The sequence below is a fragment of the Panulirus ornatus genome, chromosome 56 (assembly GCF_036320965.1).
Source record: "Panulirus ornatus isolate Po-2019 chromosome 56, ASM3632096v1, whole genome shotgun sequence".
NCBI classification, from domain to species: domain Eukaryota; kingdom Metazoa; phylum Arthropoda; class Malacostraca; order Decapoda; family Palinuridae; genus Panulirus; species Panulirus ornatus.
The window spans coordinates 9,001,025-9,020,562 of record NC_092279.1 but is presented as its reverse complement, the minus strand read 5'-3'; the positions used below and the strand labels follow the sequence as shown (position 1 = coordinate 9,020,562).

At 39.8% G+C, this 19,538-nt stretch overlaps 1 protein-coding gene across 1 annotated transcript in view; it reads right to left on the bottom strand.

The window, feature by feature from the left end:
* Nucleotides 1-19,538, bottom strand: part of Ide (Insulin degrading metalloproteinase) — a 91,719-nt gene that overhangs the window by 56,321 nt on the left and 15,860 nt on the right. Inside the window, exons 6-11 of the mRNA XM_071693721.1 lie at nucleotides 16,216-16,418; nucleotides 13,735-13,935; nucleotides 13,217-13,354; nucleotides 10,198-10,301; nucleotides 4,405-4,600; nucleotides 303-415 (exon numbers count right to left, since the gene is read on the bottom strand). Coding sequence (XP_071549822.1) covers nucleotides 303-415; nucleotides 4,405-4,600; nucleotides 10,198-10,301; nucleotides 13,217-13,354; nucleotides 13,735-13,935; nucleotides 16,216-16,418 — 955 coding nt within the window. The remainder of the gene's footprint in view (nucleotides 1-302; nucleotides 416-4,404; nucleotides 4,601-10,197; nucleotides 10,302-13,216; nucleotides 13,355-13,734; nucleotides 13,936-16,215; nucleotides 16,419-19,538) is intronic.

Sequence of the window (19,538 nt, the reverse complement as noted above, 5' to 3'; positions counted from 1 at the left end):
GAATCAAGGCATGTGAAGCGTCTGGGGTAAACCATGGAAAGCTGTGTAGGTATGTATATTTGTGTGTGTGGACGTATGTATATACATGTGTATGGGGGGGGGGGGTTGGGCCATTTCTTTCGTCTGTTTCCTTGCGCTACCTCGCAAACGCGGGAGACAGCGACAAAGTATAACAAAAATAAAAAAAATATTTAACATCAATACCAACCTTTGCACAAATGAAAAATATTACTTTTACCTCTAACTGACAGTTTATTTAACATGTTTCAAATCTGAAAATAAATCTTTTTACACAGGCTTACCTGAAAAGTTCAGTGTAGATGACAGCCTTAGGGAGCTTAAATTCATCATCCTGCTTATACCAAACTCTAGCTAGGGAAGTCTCACTGATCATCTCTGGTAAACAGTTAACCATCTGAAAACAGGGAAAACTGTAGTTCTTATCACACTGGGGAAAAAATCTAATCCGATACAAAACATCTGGAGATGATCTTGAGTTCTAAAAGAATCATGAATAAAAAAAAAAAAAAAATCAACAATAAACAAGCCTTCTTTTTAAACTATCTCAATATTCAAATGTTAAAGACCCTATAGTTTTCTGCTGATAGCCAAATACCCTAGGATGTTTAGTCAAGTGAACGTTTCAACCCTCCTTCAAGTTCCATTTCAGATTTCCTTGGATGAAAGAAATTTTAGGTATTTCACTGACAGCAAACCTCTTTCTATAATTTCCAAAGAACTTTGGATTACCAGTTCTACAGGAGATACAACCATTTTGGAGATTTATTGACCCCATCAGTTTGATTCTTGAAGGCACAGCTTAAGTTTCCTAACTTATGGGTGTTCAAGTGTAGTTCCATTTACTTAACCACCTGTCAGTCGTAACAAACCTTAATACTTAGTCCCCAGCACTATATGTCTGATCTTTTTCTTTTATAGATTTAAACAGCACGATAACATGCTCTTTCTTGTACTCCTCACTAACTGCTTCAGATCCTCTAAAGCCTTTGTTTCAATTTGTCTGTAGGGCCTTCCAAGAATATGCAAGAAAAAGTCAGTATTCTTCTTCTCTGAGCCTTTGTAATATTATGTCTTTGTTTCACTGCTCCTTAATTACAATAAGGTTTCTACTCTTTCTCTGTTAATAATTATGAACAATACTGTCAGGAAGGTCCAGCATGTTACAAAAAAAATTGTTGCTACATCTATTTCAAGCCTCTTATTGGGAATCCCCCACTCATATTTCCATACTAGCACAACCGAATCCTGCTTTGTGTTTATTTACATTATCAATTACTTTTTCCAGAGTTCTATATATCAATTTTGGAATATTTGATTCTTAGGAGTACAATTCAATCACAGTATCCATTTATGATCAAGCAATTTGTTCCCCATTTTTCCATACTGATATCTAAACCTGCAACTCCCTGTTTTTACTATTCAAGCCTTGGGACATGCAATAAGAGTGATTTTTGCCATGTCTGCTATGTTTTATTACAAGAAATGTCTAGGACCACAATATCGAGGGGAAGAGTTCCACTTTAGCCTTTAAGAGGAACCTATTTCAATTTTGTTTGCAGAAAGCAGTGAAAGTCCACTTGTCCTTTATTTCACCATTTTCAAAGCCTCACTCATGTGGACACTCTTTGCACGATTCTTAGGAGCTGCCAGAACAGATAAATAGACTTCCCTTGGCCAAACTAATGTTCTTTGGCTAAATAAACCATCCCTTCCCTTAATGGTCCATCTCTTGAACTATATCTGCTTCTAATGAACTACTGCCTGACCTAACAGCCTAACCTAGTCCACTGCCTTCCCTAAAAGCCCTTCAAACTTAAGTCTTTCCTAACAGCCCTTCACACAGACTGCTACCTTTCTTAATGATCACTTTCTTGGACTAGTGTCTTTCTCCCTCTTTTTGGAATATATTCTTAAACTGGTTCAGTCTTAAGACCTATTCCATGCCTAGCACTCAATTCTACAGCATGTTGCCTTATCTCACACCTATCCTATGCCCAGCAGTCCACTTTAAGTGATACTGCCTCATCTCAAACCCATCCCATGCTCAGCAGTCTGCTTCAAGTCATGTTGCCAAATGTCAAACCCATCCCATGACTATTAGTCCACTTAATGAAATGTTGCCTTATCTTAAACATACTCTACGTACAGCATCCTATTTTACAACACATTTTCTTATCATATGCTCTTTCATACTGACTGTTACCTGCTATGAAGATCCCTCACAAGCACACAGTCTTCAATGATCCCTTACATGGATGGTTGCTTTGCCTTACAGTTCTTTACAAGAACCACTGCCCTTTTTAATAGTCCCTCACACAGTTGGCTGCCTTTCAAATAGACTGCTGCCCCTGATAACTTAACTTTAATTTCTTTAAAACCTGTTTTTCATCTCAAAAAAAATTTATGGGACATATGAAGCAAGATTCTACAAAAACCTACATGACACCTGTGTTTCTCAAAGTTTATGCAATGTACAAGTCTCTTTGACTGTACCATTTGCAAGGCTTGCCACTCCTTGAGTCTCAAAAAGTTGGTTTTTCTACACAAACTCACTCAACGCAAAGAATAGCCTTAGTTCACTGTTTGGTACTAAACAGAGATTAACAGAGGTAACTCTGATACATATATAGTCCTGACCATATACAGGAATACAGGAACCAGTTAACCTGTTCAACCTCAGTAAATACAGAGAAAAACCAAAGCAGACCCTCCTCAACAATCAAATCACCCGGGTGAATAAACCTTAACCATACAAAGGTCAATACACGATGTAGCTGGGACGAGAATCTAATACGAATGTGTAGGGACAGAAAAGTCAGTGTCTCCAGTGAATCTCACCCAATCTAATGGAAATCCAGTGGACAATCTCTTCAGTGATGAAATGACAATGGTGAAATGACAATGTGTGCAGGGCTTACCTATTACAGTTTTGCATGCAATTCTATTGAGAAGGAAGTGATTTTCCAAGAAATTTCTTTTAAATTTCCTTAACTGCCTACTAAGTTTTCCCACTATTCTACAGGGGCTTTCATCAGTGTTACATGTGGTTGAGTTACAAGTCAAGGTAAAACATGCACCCTCTGACCCAATGAAACTATTTCACCTTTCAAAGTCACCCTCTTGGTGGCTATCAGGCGTCCCCATCACTATCACTATCGTTTACCTATGTCACTCTAGGGCAAACTCCTAAGTGATTTGAGTTTCTCCCACAGCAAGGACTAACTGTACAAAGATCATCCAGTAAGCCACCCTGTTTTGGTTTGGTAGCTATAGAGTACATAGTTCTTTGGAGTAAAAGGCCACAGCTGAGACAGACCAAGACATCTGAGCAATTCATTTCAAGCTGGCCAAGAAGGTTCATTCTCCAAGACTTTTGACATAACTTCACCTACTTGTGGGATACCATTCTAATTTTATCTTTATGATAATCACTAGTACTAATCTTGCTTCAAAAAACAGACCTTTCACAACCAATGATAAATGACCTTGCCACAGCTTAAGCATTTGACTAATTTAAGGTATTACCTCCATTTTTAGTAAGCTTCAAAGAACAAATGGGTAATTTTCTGGTGAGCACCACCCTCAGTCAAGCTGATAAATTCCATTTTGCTTTTACTTAAGGGGTCTGATAACTTGATTTTGAGCAGACCATATAACCCCACTTCACTGGAAATATGTGGTCTTCCTTCTTAAGAAGCTGTCAATAAAGTGAGTTGCTCATTCAAACCATTTAACACAGAGTAATGGAGACTACAAGTCCAGGTCAAAACATGGGCTAACTTCTACTCACCTAAATCATTTTGGGGAATACCAGTGAAATTACAAGGTCCAATGCTATATACGAATTTTATCAACAAAAATCTATTTTGGCTACAGTCTAGTAACATCCCCTTCACTGACTTTGCTAGATTTCATTTACACAAACAATTCAGCTGTCTTGGATCTTTTAGGCTGGAGTCTGATGGACATCTTTATTTGCAGTACTACACACCACTTCTTTAACATTTCAGTTCAATAATATTTCTTGAGTACAAAACATGTTTACAAACTTTTCCATAAATTTATCATGTTCCTCATCAACTAGGTTCAGTAACTTTTTTTAACAATCATAATCACACTACATATTCTACCAGTTATAAAAAGTACATGCTCACCTGACTTAAGGATATACTTTACTAGTGCTTGACATCAGATAAGGAATTCGCATTGTACCTTGCAGAAAAGAATGCATACTTAATGAGGCCATCATATCTTCAAAGACTACACAACAAAACTGAAGATACCGAATTGAAAGACTATGGAGACGAAGCTGTATTTAAGAATGATATAAATTCATTGGTTTAAGAACTATTCATATGTCAACATGCATTACATTATAATCACCTGCATATCTTTAAACAAGACAAAGCTAGTAGGAACAAATTCATTCTTCATGGGTAATCGTAAGAGCTCATTGGATCCTGCAGACTGCCACTGCTCTAAGAGTTCAGGGTTAATGTCTTCCATCTTGTAGCACGTGCCATACCATTTTTCAGTGCATGTTACCTTATCAGCAAGAGCTTTCCCCACAACAGCAATTCTGCAGAAAGTCAATCAATAATGAAATCATGTATCATCAGCTATAGACAGCTGTCAAACAACATTAACCTTAAAACTAAATATTCTGCTTCTCTAAGCCACACAGCCTTAATGTGTTATCCATGTAAAGCAATGTGCCAAGTGCAGATTTATTTGAAATACCTTAGTAACCATACAACTTTGACATCCAAGATGACTTACAAATTATAGTATAGTTTGTCCAGTGTAAAAGAATTGTGCTGTGCATGAAAGATGTCAAAGAAATACACCTACCATTCAAATAATTTATGTACTTAAGAAAGTAAACTTTAGGGACTGACTTGTATTTATATTATGCACACACACACACACACACACACACACACACACATATATATATATATTCATTTATTTTATTTTGCTTTGTCGCTGTCTCCCGTGTTAGCGAGGTAGCGCAAGGAAATAGACGAAAGAATGGCCCAGCCCACCTACATACACGTGTATATACATACATGTCCACACACGCAAATATACATACCTATACATATCAACGTATACATATATATACACACACAGACATACACATATATACACATGTACATAATTCATACTGTCTGCCTTTATTCATTCCCATCGCCACCCCGCCACACATGAAATAACAACCCCCTACCCCCTCATGAGTGCAAGGTAGCACTGGGAAAAGACAACAAAAGCCACATTCGTTCATACTCAGTCTCTAGCTGTCATGTAATAATGCACCGAAATCACAGCTCCCTTTCCACATCCAGGCCCCACAGAGCTTTCCATGATTTACCCCAGATGCTTCACATGCCCTGGTTCAATCCACTAACAGCACGTTGACCCCGGTATACCACATCATTCCAATTCACTCTGTTCCTTGCACGCCTTTCACCCTCCTGCATGTTCAGGCTCCGATCACTCAAAATCTTTTTCACTCCATCTTTCCATCTCCAATTTGGTCTCCCACTTCTCCTCGTTCCCTCCACCTCAGACACATATATACTCTTGGTCAATCTTTCCTCACTCATTCTCTCCATGTGACCAAACCATTTCAAAACACCCTCTTCTGCTCTCTCAACCACACTCTTTTTATTACCACAGATCTCTCTTACCCTACTATTACTTACTCGATCAAACCACCTCACACCACACATTGTCCTCAAACATCTCATTTCCAGCACATCCACCCTCCTGCGCACAACTCCATCCATAGCCCACGCCCCACAACCACACAACATTGTTGGAACCACTATTCCTTCAAACATACCCATTTTTGCTTTCCGAGATAATGTTCTCGACTTCCACACATTCTTCAACGCTCCCAGAATTTTCGGCCCCTCCCCCACCCTATGATTCACTTCCGCTTCCATGGTTTCATCCGCTGCCAAATCCACTCCCAGATATCTAAAACACTTCAATTCCTCCAGTTTTTCTCCAATCAAACTTACTTCCCAATTGACTTGACCCTCAACCCTACTGTACCTAATAACCTTGCTCTTATTCACATTTACTCTCAGCTTTCTTCTTTCACACACTTTACCAAACTTGGGAATGAGACTTTTGTGAGGAAGTACCAGGAGAGACTGAGTACAGAATGGATAAAGGTGAGAACAAAGGAGGTAAGGGGAGTGGGGGAGGTATGGGAAGTATTTAGGGAAGCAGTGATGGCTTGCAAAAAAGATGCTTGTGGCATGAGAAGTGGGGGAGATGGGCAGATTAGAAAGGGTAGTGAGTGGTGGGATGAAGAAGTAAGATTATTAGTGAAAGAGAAGAGAGAGGCATTTGGACGATTTTTGCAGGGAAATAATGCAAATGAGTGGGAGAGGTATAAAAGAAAGAGGCAGGAGGTCAAGAGAAAGGTGCAAGAGGTGAAAAAGAGGGCAAATGAGAGATGGGGTGAGAGAGTATCATTATATTTTAGGGAGAATAAAAAGATGTTTTGGAAGGAGGTAAATAAAAAGTGTAAGACAAGGGAACAAATGGGAACTTCAGTGAAGGGGGCTAATGGGGAGGTGATAACAAGTAGTGGTAATGTGAGTATTTCGAAGGTTTGCTGAATGTGTCTGATGATAGAGTGGCAGATATAGGGTGTTTTGGTCGAGGTGGTGTGCAAAGTGAGAGGGTTAGGGAAAATGATTTGGTAAACAGAGAAGAGGTAGTAAAAGCTTTGCAGAAGATGAAAGCCAGCAAGGCAGCGGGTTTGGGTGGTATTGCAGTGGAATTTATTAAAAAAGGGGGTGACTGTATTGTTGACTGATTGGTGAGGTTATTTAATGTATGTATGATTCATGGTGAGGTGCCTGAGGTTTGGTGGAATGCTTGCATAGTGCCACTGTACAAAGGCAAAGGGGACAAAGGTGAGTGCTCAAATTACAGAGGTATAAGTTTGTTGAGTATTCCTGGTAAATTATATGGGAGGGTATTGATTGAGAGGGTGAAGGCATGTACAGAGCATCAGATTGGGGAAGAGCAGTGTGGTTTCAGAAGTGGTACAGGATGTGTGGATCAGGTGTCTGCTTTGAAGAATGTATGTGAGAAATACTTAGAAAAGCAAATGGATTTGTATGTAGCATTTATGGATCTGGAGAGGGCATATGATAGAGTTGATAGAGATGCTCTGTGGAAGGTATTAAGAATATATGGTGTGGGAGGCAAGTTGTTAGAAGCAGTGAGAAGTTTTTATCAAGGATGAAAGGCATGTGTACGCGTAGGTAGAGAGGAAAGTGATTGGTTCTCAGTGAATGTAGGTTTGCGACAGGGGTGTGTGATGTCTCCATGGTTGTTTAATTTGTTTATGGATGGGGTTGTTAGGGAGGTGAATGCAAGAGTTTTGGAAAGAGGGGCAAGTATGCAGTCTGTTGTGGATGAGAGAGCTTGGGAAGTGAGTCAGTTGTTGTTTGCTGATGATACAGCGCTGGTGGTTGATTCATGTGAGAAACTGCAGAAGCTGGTGACTGAGTTTGGTAAAGTGTGTGAAGGAAGAAAGCTGAGAGTAAATGTGAATAAGAGCAAGGTTATTAGGTGCAGCAGCGTTAAGGGTCAAGTCAATTGGGAGGTAAGTTTGAATGGAGAAAAACTGGAGGAAGTGAAGTGTTTTAGATATCTGGGAATGGATTTGGCAGCGGATGGAATCATGGAAGCGGAAGTGAATCATAGGGTGGGGGAGGGGGCGAAAGTTCTGGGAGTGTTGAAGAATGTGTGGAAGTCAAGAACATTATCTCGGAAAGCAAAAATGGGTACGTTTGAAGGAATAGTGGTTTCAACGATGTTATATGGTTGCGAGGCGTGGGCTATGGATAGAGTTGTGCGGAGGAGGGTGGATGTGCTGGAAATGAGATGTTTGAGGACAATATGTGGTGAGAGGTGGTTTGATTAAGTAATAATACGGTAAGAGAGATGTGTGGTAATAAAAAGAGTGTGGTTGAGAGAGCAGAAGAGGGTGTTTCGAAATGGTTTTGTCACATGGAGAGAATGAGTAAGGAAAGATTGACCAAGAGGATATATGTGTCAGAGGTGGAGGGAACAAGGAGAAGTGGGAGACCAAATTGGAGGTGGAAAGATGGAGTGAAAAAGAATTTGAGTGATCGGGGCCTGAACATGCTGGAGGGTGAAAGGCGTGCAAGGAATAGAGTGAATTGGAACGATGTGGTATACCAGGGTCGACATGCTGTCAATGGATTGAACCAGGGCATGTGAAGCGTCTGGGGTAAACCATGGAAAGTTCTGTGGGAACTGGATGTGGAAAGGGAGCTGTGGTTTCAGTGCATTATTACATGACAGCTAGAGACTGTGTGAACGAATGTGGCCTATGTTGTCTTTTCCTAGTGCTACCTCGCACACATGAGGGGGGAGGAGGTTGTTATTTAATGTGTGGCGGGGTGGCGATGGGAATGAATAAAGGCAGACAGTATGAATTATGTACATATGTGTATATATGTATATGTCTGTGTGTGTATATATATGTATACATTGAGATGTATAGGTATGTACATTTGCGTGTGTGGACGTGTACGTATATACATGTGCATGTGGGTGGGTTGGGCCATTCTTTCGTCTGTTTCCTTGCGATACCTCGCTAACGCAGGAGATGGCGACAAAGCAAAATGAATAATAAATAATAATAAATGTATGTATATATGTATATATATGTATATACGTGCAAAATTGTGATCCTTTCCAATATACATATATGTATATGTATGTTCCTATGAGTCCACGGGGAAATGAAACACGATAAGTTCCCAAGAGCACTTTTGTGTAATAATTACATCATCAGGGGAGATACAAGAAAGTCAGTTGATATACAAGAAAGAGATGTAGCTAGGACGCCATTTGGTAAACAAGTGACTGTCCAAGAGAGACAACGAGCGTATCATAAACTTATTAGATGGACAAAAAAGGAAATTGTTTACAAATTTTATCAACAATAAAGCTATCCAATTTGTATATGACTTCAGTAATATTAAGGTTATAATTCTTTGCGTACTTAATAATACAAGATTCAATGATATTTCTCATGGTACTGTAGTTAGAGTTAATAACTGAGATGGCATCGGAATGTACTTGATCACGTGCAAAATTGCAATCCTTTCCAACATGTATATGTATTTGTGTATATATATGTATATAAGTGTATGGGTCTTTCATCGTCTGTTTCCTGGAGATAATAATCACAATATTATAGCATCCCATTATAAATCAATAATAATATCATCCCTGGGGATAGGGGAGAAAGAATACTTCCCACGTATTCCTTGCATGCTGTAGAAGGTGATTAAAAGGGGTGGGAGTAGGAGCTAGAAATCCTCACCTCCAGTTTTTACTTTTCCAAAAGAAGGAGCAAAGAGGGGGGGGGGGGGGGGGTGCTAGTATGGATTTCCTGCTAAGGCTCTGTCCTCTTTAACTACCTTGCTAACACACGAAATGGCGAATATGAATGAAAACAAGATGTACATATGTACTTGTATATGAGTGGATGGACCATTCTTTGTCTATTTCCTGGTGCTACCTTGCTGACGTGGAAAGCAGCAATTGGGTATAATAAATAAACAATAAAAAAATCAGACTTTGAGTGATCAGGGCCTGAACATGCAGGAGGGTGAAAGGGATGCACAGAACAGAGCAAGCTGGAACAATGTGGTTTACAGAGGGTTGAGGTTATCAATGGACTAGAGAAGGGCATGTGAAGAAGTGGTTGTTAAGAAGCTATGGTTTTGGTGCACTGTACAAGAATGCTGCAGAATGGATGTGAGTAAATGCAGCCCTTCTTCATGTGTTCCCGGTTCTACCTGGCTAATGTAGGAAACAACAGACAAGCAATGGAAAAATATCAAATTTCATAATCCTTATGAATTTTTCTCTCTACAATTAAAAGACAGAACGGATCTGTATCCTTCACAATGAACAAATACAAAATGCAAATATCCCTAACAATGTAAAGAACAAAAAAAAGGTAAGTAGATAAAATAAATTGGAGACAATATCAACTGCAGACCATGCAACAGCTTAATGAAAGCCCTACAGCTTACAGCATAAGAGGCAAAACATGCTTAATTCACCTACCTGATACTGGGGAAATGCACACTTTCATTCACCTACCTGATACTTTCCGTTGTAAGATGACTGAGGACCATATCAATAAGCTCTGGCTTAAATTCACTAAGAAGATATCCACCACACAGTACCTCTTCCAGAGGATAATACTGTGAAGAAAATGGATTAATTCACTAAAAGGTATCCATCACATAGCACCTTGTCTAAATGATAATACTGAGAAAAAAATGATGAATTCATTAAGGGGGTATACACCAAAATACTGTAAAAAAAAAATCATTACTTCACTAAGAAGGTACACACCACAGAGTAATCTTGTGCAGGATAGAACTGTGAAAAAATAAACTAATTTACTTAGAAAGTATCCATCAAAGAATACCTCAAACACAGCACCTATTTCTCCCTTCTCATCCTGGTTACATCCAAGCACATTCAAACACTCCAACCTGGGCCTTAGTCCAATCATCCTTTCTTGGCTCTTTGTTCTCTCTTTTGGAAAGTGACAGAACAAGGATAGAAAGGTTGCCAACACCCTGCTCTCATGCCAGCCCTATCAGCCATCTCTTATGACACAAAATATAAATGGGCAGTGTTTTAAACGTCCCCTTCACTAGCAACAAGGATATTTGTGATTTTGAATAAGGAATCATGTTGGATACATAAAGTGTTATGTGAAAGACAGAAAGAAAGTTTGTGTCTATGGATTGACTACCAGAAAGCCATGTGTATACAAGGCAGAGAGAAGACATTGATAGGGCATAGGGCAGGGAAATATGACAGCCCCTGTGGTGCTGGCTCACTACACCAATGCAATTACTCCAGACACTCAGGCAGTAGTATCTCCTTAATCAATACCTGGTTACCACCTACTATCTGTAATTACCTACTTCCTGCCCCAAGCTTCTGTCCTTATGAGGCTCCTGTAGCACTCAGGAAGCTGGCCACATCCACTGGTTGGGACCATCTGAACATGAATAAATGTTTTTCTCTCTATACTTCATCATTTCCCATGTTAGTGAGGTAGTACCAGGACCAAATGAAGATAAAGTCTAATTCACTCACATCTACATTCTAGCTGTCATGTATACAGTGCTGATACCAGAGCCCCATATCCACAACCAGGTTCTACAAACTGTTCTATTGCTTCTGATAACAACTTCATATGCCCTGGTTCAGCTCAGTGATGGCAAGTTTACCTCCCATATATCCATATATCACACTTCTATTCACTTTATCTCATGCATGCCTTATACCCTCATGAAGGTCTTGACACTTCCCCTCAAAACCTATTTCCCTCAATTCTTCCATTTCCAGTTTGGCTTCCTTGTTCCATTAATTTCAGACATTGTATACCCACTTAGTCCTCCACTCCACATTAATCCTCAATGTACATCCAAACTGTTTCAGCACATCCTCTTCAGCTCTCTCACACATACTACTCTTACTACCACACCTTTCTCTTACCCTATCATTTCTTTCTTAATCAACCATCCTCACAACACAAATTGTCCTCAAACATTTCCTTTCCAACACATCCACCTACTTCTGTACTGTTCTAACCTGGGCCATGCATCACATCCATACAATACTGGTGGAACTACTCAAGCATCAAACACACCTATCTTTGCACTAACAGAGCAAACTCTCTATCCACACATTCCTCAATGTGCCCAGAATCCTAGTCCCCACAACTATCTTATGGCTCACTTCAGCTCCTATGATTTAATTTGCTGTGATGCCCACTCCCAGTTATCTAAAACATCCCAATTCCTCCAGGTTTTCATACTAGTTTACCCCTCACTGAGTAGCATGGCAGTGCTAGGAACAGATGAGGAACCTCCTCACCTACTCATATTCATTCTCGAGATGTCATGTATAATGAATCAATACCAAAGCCCCCAATTCACAGCTAAGCCTCACAGATCTTTCCAATATTTTCCTTGACCACCTCACATGCCTTGGTTCAGCACATTAACTGTGTTTTAGCACATTAACATCACATCACCCCGTGTATACTGCATCACTCCTATTTGCTCTGTTCCTTAAAAGCCTCTTTTAATCCATCCTTCCACCTCTCCTTGGTTTCCCCCCTTATCTTGTTCCTTCCACTTCCAAAATGTATACCTTTTCAGTCAGCCTCTCTTCACTCATCTCCTCCATAACTCCGAATATTTCAGCACACCCTCTTTGGCTCTATCATACATACTCTTCTTACTTCCATACCTCTCTCTTACCCTGTCAATCTTATTTGATCAATCTTTTCACATCTCTCAAGACATTTGTTTTCACCAGGCACCACTTTCATAGGGTACCTGTAGCTCTAAGTTTTCACTCCATGCAGGAGCTGGAAAATAAGGACTCCTCAAAAGCAAAATCTACAACAAAACTATATTCCTATCTCATCAAAGGTGACTTGGCACTTACGTTGTAACCACTTGCAGGCTGTCTAGTAACACTTAGAAATATATGAATTTTTAGGCAACATGCAAGCTGGCTGGATATCTGCTTTCACAAATGTCATCATAAAATCATTATTTTGAGAAAAAAACTACCAATAAAAGGATCAACAGTTCGAGTAACAGATATTAATCAATTAAAATGCATTTTTTAAGATGCATGCCCTGGAATAGAAATAAATACTCAACACACATGAACCTGAATCTTTCGATCTATATGTACAATACTGACAACTGAACTGATAGCTGGAGCTGATACCAAGCCAGAGTGGCCAGATACTTTTTTTGAGATATCCACTACTTCTCTTAATGAAACATAAACTAAATGAGTGGACAAACTATAAGGCAGGAAGTGCTCAATGTGGAACCTTATATTCACTTCAGCACACATGATACATGTTGAGTGAGTGAACTGAAAGGTTGACAGCATTTGATCAAATCCATGCAATGAGAATGGCTTTAAAGGCAAAACACTGTATACATATCTTAATGTGAAAAAATGAAAAAATTCTAATGATAGAAAAAAATATTTTCATTCTGAAAATCACCAATTCCATTAAATGTGTGTGTCAATTCAATAAACCTTTTATTGTATTAGAAGTACTTACATGTAACTGTTCAGAGAGGCCACAGGTGTATGACTGGGGTCTTTCCTTGTCTTTAAAGCGAAAAGTCATGCTACTTAGATCTCGGCACTCATCAAACACCCACTGCTGTGGACCTTCATTTTTCAGCAAGTTTAGGTACTGGAAAATAAGAGAAGTTTAGACATTCCAGTGTATTGTCTTTAACTACCAGAGGCATGCCCCTGCCATATGTATAAGCATTCTTTTGCTCCTATAAACAAGGAGAATGCTGGATGAGATTATCATATGAGGGAGATAATATCTCACTCTGATTTACCTAAAGAGGAGAGTTCAGTGGAAATGTACGGTAGATGGTGAGAGTGAGGATGCACTTGTGATGATGGGAGAGACCTCATTTAGGACCAACAGGATAAAAGCTGAGATCTGGTTAGAAGGCAGTGATTATAGACCCTTTGATAACCATAATGGAGAGATGTGGATAAAAATTGCTTGAATATTATTGTGATAAAAGAACATAAAAAAATAATCACAAAACATACCTGAAATACAGCAGACACAATATCCTCAACATGGTCAATTCCTTCCTCTGTTAAGTCTACATTAACAACAAAAAATGCAAAGCCTTTAGCTCCTGATTTTTGACCTCCAACCAGAGAGTTAACCCATCCACGACCCTTAAGGTATGATAGCAATGATCCTGGACCTTCATGCCCAATGAGGTGTCCTAAGTAATGGCCAGGCTGTAAAAGAAATTCTACATTAGTGAAATTATATAAATGACCTAAAATGGCAATAAATATCAACTCCTCTTCTCTGTTCCTCTATTATATGCTTTAAAAAATCCAAAGTTTATGTAACTAATGTTCTGGCAAATGAATGTACTTCATTTCCTCAAGTGCTGCAAGAGCCATAGGGATTCTGGAGCAGAAAGGCAAGGTACACAGCTACATAACCCCCTACCTTCCCAGTTTCATGGTGTGAGGCTCCTACAGTTTACAAAATTTTTGACTATTGAAAAGTACCCTTTTCTTTTTTCTAATAACCAAGAGCCTAAAGAAATATAACTATGGTTTATTTTTGGTACTCTTGGTAGAGCTCCTCCTCCCACTATATGTGACTGATACACAATAATCAAACATAAACTGGGAGAAACAAATGATGATAAAACCCTTCCTAATGGAACTTTGTGATCATAGGTAGGCAAGTTGGGGCATGGTACTGCGAGAACACTGGTTCATCTTCATATTCCTTAATGATGAACCAAGGATACAGTCTGATCTTGACATAATTCTTCTAAGGAAGACTCTAATTTCTCATGCAGTGCAGATGGCTACCATTTCAATGGCACTGTAGTTGAATAATGATGTAAGGCTAAATTCATTGGATGGGCTGGACATCACCGAGTAAATCAACTATATTTTCTTTTTCATACTATTCGCCATTTCCCGCGACAGCGAGGTAGCGTTAAGAACAGAGGACTGGGCCTTTGAGGGAAGATCCTCACCTGGCCCCCTTCTCCGTTCCTTCTTTCGGAAAATTAAAAAAAAAAACGAGAGGGGGAGGATTTCCAGCCCCCCACTCCCTTCCCTTTTAGTCGCCTTCTACGACATGCAGGGAATACGTGGGAAGTATTCTTTCTCCTCTATCCCCAGGGAGTGAATTAGAATGATGTGGTATCCCGGAGCAGACGTGCTGTCAGTGGATTGAACCAGGCAAGTACATATATACACTTGTACATATTCATGCTTGCTGCCCTCAGCCATTCCTGTTGCCACTCCGCCACCCATGAAATGACACCCCCCCTCCCCCTACACGTGCGCAAGGTAGTGCTAGGAAAAGACAACAAAAGCCACATTTGTTCACACTCAGTCTCTAGCTGTCATATGTAACACACCAAAACCACAGCTCCCTTTCCACATCTAGGCCCCAAAAAACTTTCCATGGTTTACCCCAGACACTTCACATGCCCTGGTTCAATCCATCGAGAGCACGTCAACCCCGGTAACCCATCGTTCCAATTCACTCTATTCCTAGCATGCCTTTCACCCTATCTATAGCCCAAGCCTCCAACCATGTAACATTGTTGGAACCACTATATCATAAATATTCGCCATCTCGCATGTTAGCGAGGTAGCGTTAAGAACAGAGGACTGAGCCTTAGAGGTAATATCCTCAGCTGGCCCCCTTCTCTGTTTCTTCTTTTGGAAAATTAAAAACAGGAGGGGAGGACTTCCAGTCCCCCAGCTCCCTCCCCTTTTAGTCACCTTCTACGGCATGCAGGGAATACATATACATTTTTTTTTCATACATGTATGCCATTTCCCACCTTAGCGAGGTAGTGTAAGTTGGGAGTAGGCTTTCTCTAATGCACAGAGGTGAATGTGACAGCATGTTTAGTGGTAAATCATTTGTCATAAAAACAATTCAACAGTACATGAATACTCCACAACCTAACGGAATCAAAAATGGATAACCATCCTTACTACAAAGGAAGAAACTGAAATGAACATGAAGGCCGATTGAAAAGATCTGCACATGTCCAGAGCCCTTAAAATTATAAGGTGGTTGAAGGTAGGTCACTATCGATGATGATGATGACATCACTATTGAGTGAACGTTGTTGTTTGGCTGGTGAATAAACCTGGGATAAGGCAGCCAGTTAATAGTAGTAAATTATGAGTTCATTAAGGGGTATATAGCATCTACTTCAGCAGAAGGCATGGGATTCTAGGTTTCTAACTCAAAGGGATCATAGTATTGTTGTATGAAAAACAAATGTGCACCTATACTTTTTGAATATGGCTGGTGTAAAGTAATTTTTGTCAGTGGATCACTACAATTATTCTTACATCTCAGCCATTCATACATAACTAAACTCTTGCTGAAGGTGGCAGCAGGCACACAGCTTTCATCAGAGACTGCAAGAATATTTATGAGGAATATCTGGAACTGTGGGGCCATCAGACCAACCCCACAGACTAATGAAAAGAGCAAATAAAAATTTTCCTAGTCTTACTTACAGCAGTTTTGTAATATGGATGAAGATCAGGAGTGGGAAAAGTGATGTAGAGATTACGGATGTCCTTAACAGGCACCACATAACCTAACTTGCGGCACTGCTCTTGGCCAAAAGGGTGAGATGACCACTCAGGCACTGTCACATTCTTGTTCTCCACTTCAGTGAAAAGGTTTATTACCATGGTTTCAAGCTCATCTAAGCTCTCTGTTGACAGAGTGAAAAATAGTTAAAAGCAAATGAAAATAAAAATTTATGCATTAAAAATCAACATGTTCTTGATGCAACATAATCTGGCTAGTTGGTAGGCAGCCAACAACCAGGGAGGTATATTACCAACTCTACGCATCTGGGTACTGGGAGGGTTAGTGATGGCTGTGTAGTGAGCCAGCACTTTAGTGGTTGTCAAGTTGCACTCCTCTAACCCATGCTCCAGTCTTTTCTTTCTCCCTCATCTACGTGTGAACTATTGGCATTCTGTCCACAAAAATTCGATCTCTTCTTGTCATACATAACATCTGACAACATAATTCACATAGCTCATTCTTCTTAATTCAAGAATTTCCTGCAGTCAGCACTATGCACTAACCCTGCCTTTAGGAAAATGGTAGGAGCAATACAAAGAAGTATTAGTTAGGAACATACAGGTAGGAGTATTAGGTAGAAGTAGGAGAAAGGAGGTAAGAGCCTCTACAAACAATGTGCAGGAGTTGCCCTCTGCCAGCAGCCTGTTAAGGGTGAGGCATTACAGGATAAGAAGTGGCACTGGAGTTCATTAGTTATGGAAACTCTATTGTCATTGCCACTCACTGGAGGGAGTTGCAGGTGGGAACAGGCATCAGATATAGAGATATATACTTAGCGAGAAAGTGACAAATGATGACTGTTTCACAAAATGTATTGATAAACAGCAAACAGCAATCTTTTACAAAGTACATTAGGGCTCTGGTAGGGTCACGGGCACCAGAGGGTGTGAAGATGATCAGTATGCTGGAGTCACAGGCAGCAGATGGTGCAAAAATGATCAGTATGCAAAAAATATGAAGCTGCTTCTACATAACTCATAACAGTGAATAGAGGAAATATCAGCCTTATATAGCTAGACTGATTATCTTTGAATACACCTCCATTAATGTATTCCATTACTTTTTTTCTTTTTCTTTTAAACTATTTGCCATTTCCCGCGTTAGCGAGGTAGCGTTAGGAACAGAGGACTGGGCCTTTTTTGGAATATCCTCACCTGGCCCCCTCTGTTCCTTCTTTTGGAAAATTTAAAAAAAAAAAAAAAAAAAAAAAGAGAGGGGAGGATTTCCAGCCCCCCGCTCCCTCCCCTTTTAGTCGCCTTCTACGACACGCAGGGAATACGTGGGAAGTATTCTTAATCCCCTATCCCCAGGGATAATTCCATTACTATGAAGAGGATATGAAATAAATGAAAATGGGCATTAAAATACAAATTCATCCCCCACTGCATTCCAGCAAATCAATATACTTCAAAACAAACTTTACCCAGAATTAGGTCATGAAGGAACAAAAATTAGTGAGGATGAATTTAAAAAAAAACTAGGATTCTAAATTCTTTTTAAAAACTGGGATTTTAAATTCTTTATAAAAACTGGGAGTCTATTCTATATAAAAAAATACCACAAATCTAAAAGAACTTAAAATCATAATTGCTTACTTCCCCTATCCAGGAGTCCTTTCTATCTGTGAGGCTCCCATGTCCACCAGATGGACCATGGGTAACAAAGTGTGATAATGTTCTGTGTACATTTATTAATTGAGAGTGCAGAGCAATTGAGTAGTAAGTGCTCAATGACTTTGTTGAAGTAGCTGCACTGTTGGCATAAAGGATCTTGGGATATGCTGAAACAGTGTCTGTAGTGTTGTAGAGATGGGTGATGCCTAGAGCAAGAATGAGAGTGTGTAACTCATGTATGTATGGGAAGTGTGGCTTCTGATGGGTGTATGTCTGGTGGGGTGCAGTTTAATTATGAGTTGGGAGGATGGTTGTTTACTGCTCATTTTGTATTTAAGTGTGTATACATTTGTTGGAGGTGGGGGGATTTGTGAGCAGGGGCTGCTGAACTGTGAGGCACGGGTAAGCTTTTCATTGCTATTTGAGTGCTCACCATTCGGCATGTTAAGGTGGTACTGTATGGAAAGGATCTTTGTTTCATTGTGGTATTGAGTATTTGTGGTTGCTAGACAGCCAGTGATTCTTCTGAGTGTACTATTTTGTGATCTGCAGCTTTGCTATGCTTGTTCTTGAGAGGGTGGAAGACCATGCAGGTGATGCATAGGTGAGAGTGGAGTAGATGAATTGTTTGTACAAAATGGTAAAAGATGTTTCTTCTAATTCAAACCTGGTGACAGTTAGTGTTCAAAGAGCATTCTATGTGATGCTTTTGTGTTGATGTTATTCCTGTGGGGAGAAAATGTCCTGTTTGTGTCATACATGATGCCTGGAAAGGTTAGCGTTTTGATCATGGTGATTATGGTGACTGGAGGTGTGAGCTGGGTTCCTGTCTGTCTGGGGATAAAATAGTGATTGAGGACTTCTGTAAAGATGCAGACATTCTGTTCTGGGAAAGCCACTGTTTCAATTGTGTGATGTAGTGCTGCATGTTCGTTGCTGCTACCTTGGTGTCAGGGATTTGTGATGCAATTGTGAGGTCATCAGTATATGAAAACCTTTAAGTTGTAATTTGCTAAAGATAATGGAAGTCAAACAGGAAGAGAATGAGGAGGGTTGAAGATAGAAGAGCTCCTTTGGGAACTCCAGTGTATAATATGTGTTTAGGAGGTGAAACCATTATGTGTGACTGTCATGGCAGATGGCTATGAAAATTGCCTATCACTTTCTATCATTGTTGTAGAAGATGGTGTTAAGTATCTTTTACTTGAAAATGTGTACGGAGAAACTATTGAATGCTTAGCTGATGTCTACTGTCACTAATGCTGTGTTGCCAGGGGGAAGGGTGGGGCTCTGTTGTTGGGTGACACCATCTAAGGATATATTGTGCAAGGTCTGTGTAAAGTATGGTGGTGAAGTGGTTGAGTCTAAAGCCATGTTGTGTGGGTGAGAGTGGGACACTGTTTAATTCTATTGTGGATAATTTCTTCAAAGAATGTAGAAACTGAGGACAGAGGTGATATATGTTTGGAGTTTTAGGATTGGGATTATGTTGGCAAATTTACAGATGTTAGGGATTTTGGGGTGAAGCCAAGGGTAGTTGCAGGTATCTGTAAGTGCTCAGACTGTGAATGGGCCAAACTGTTTTATGTGTTGTTAGGGCCTGTAGCAGGGAATTCTTTAATGTTTTA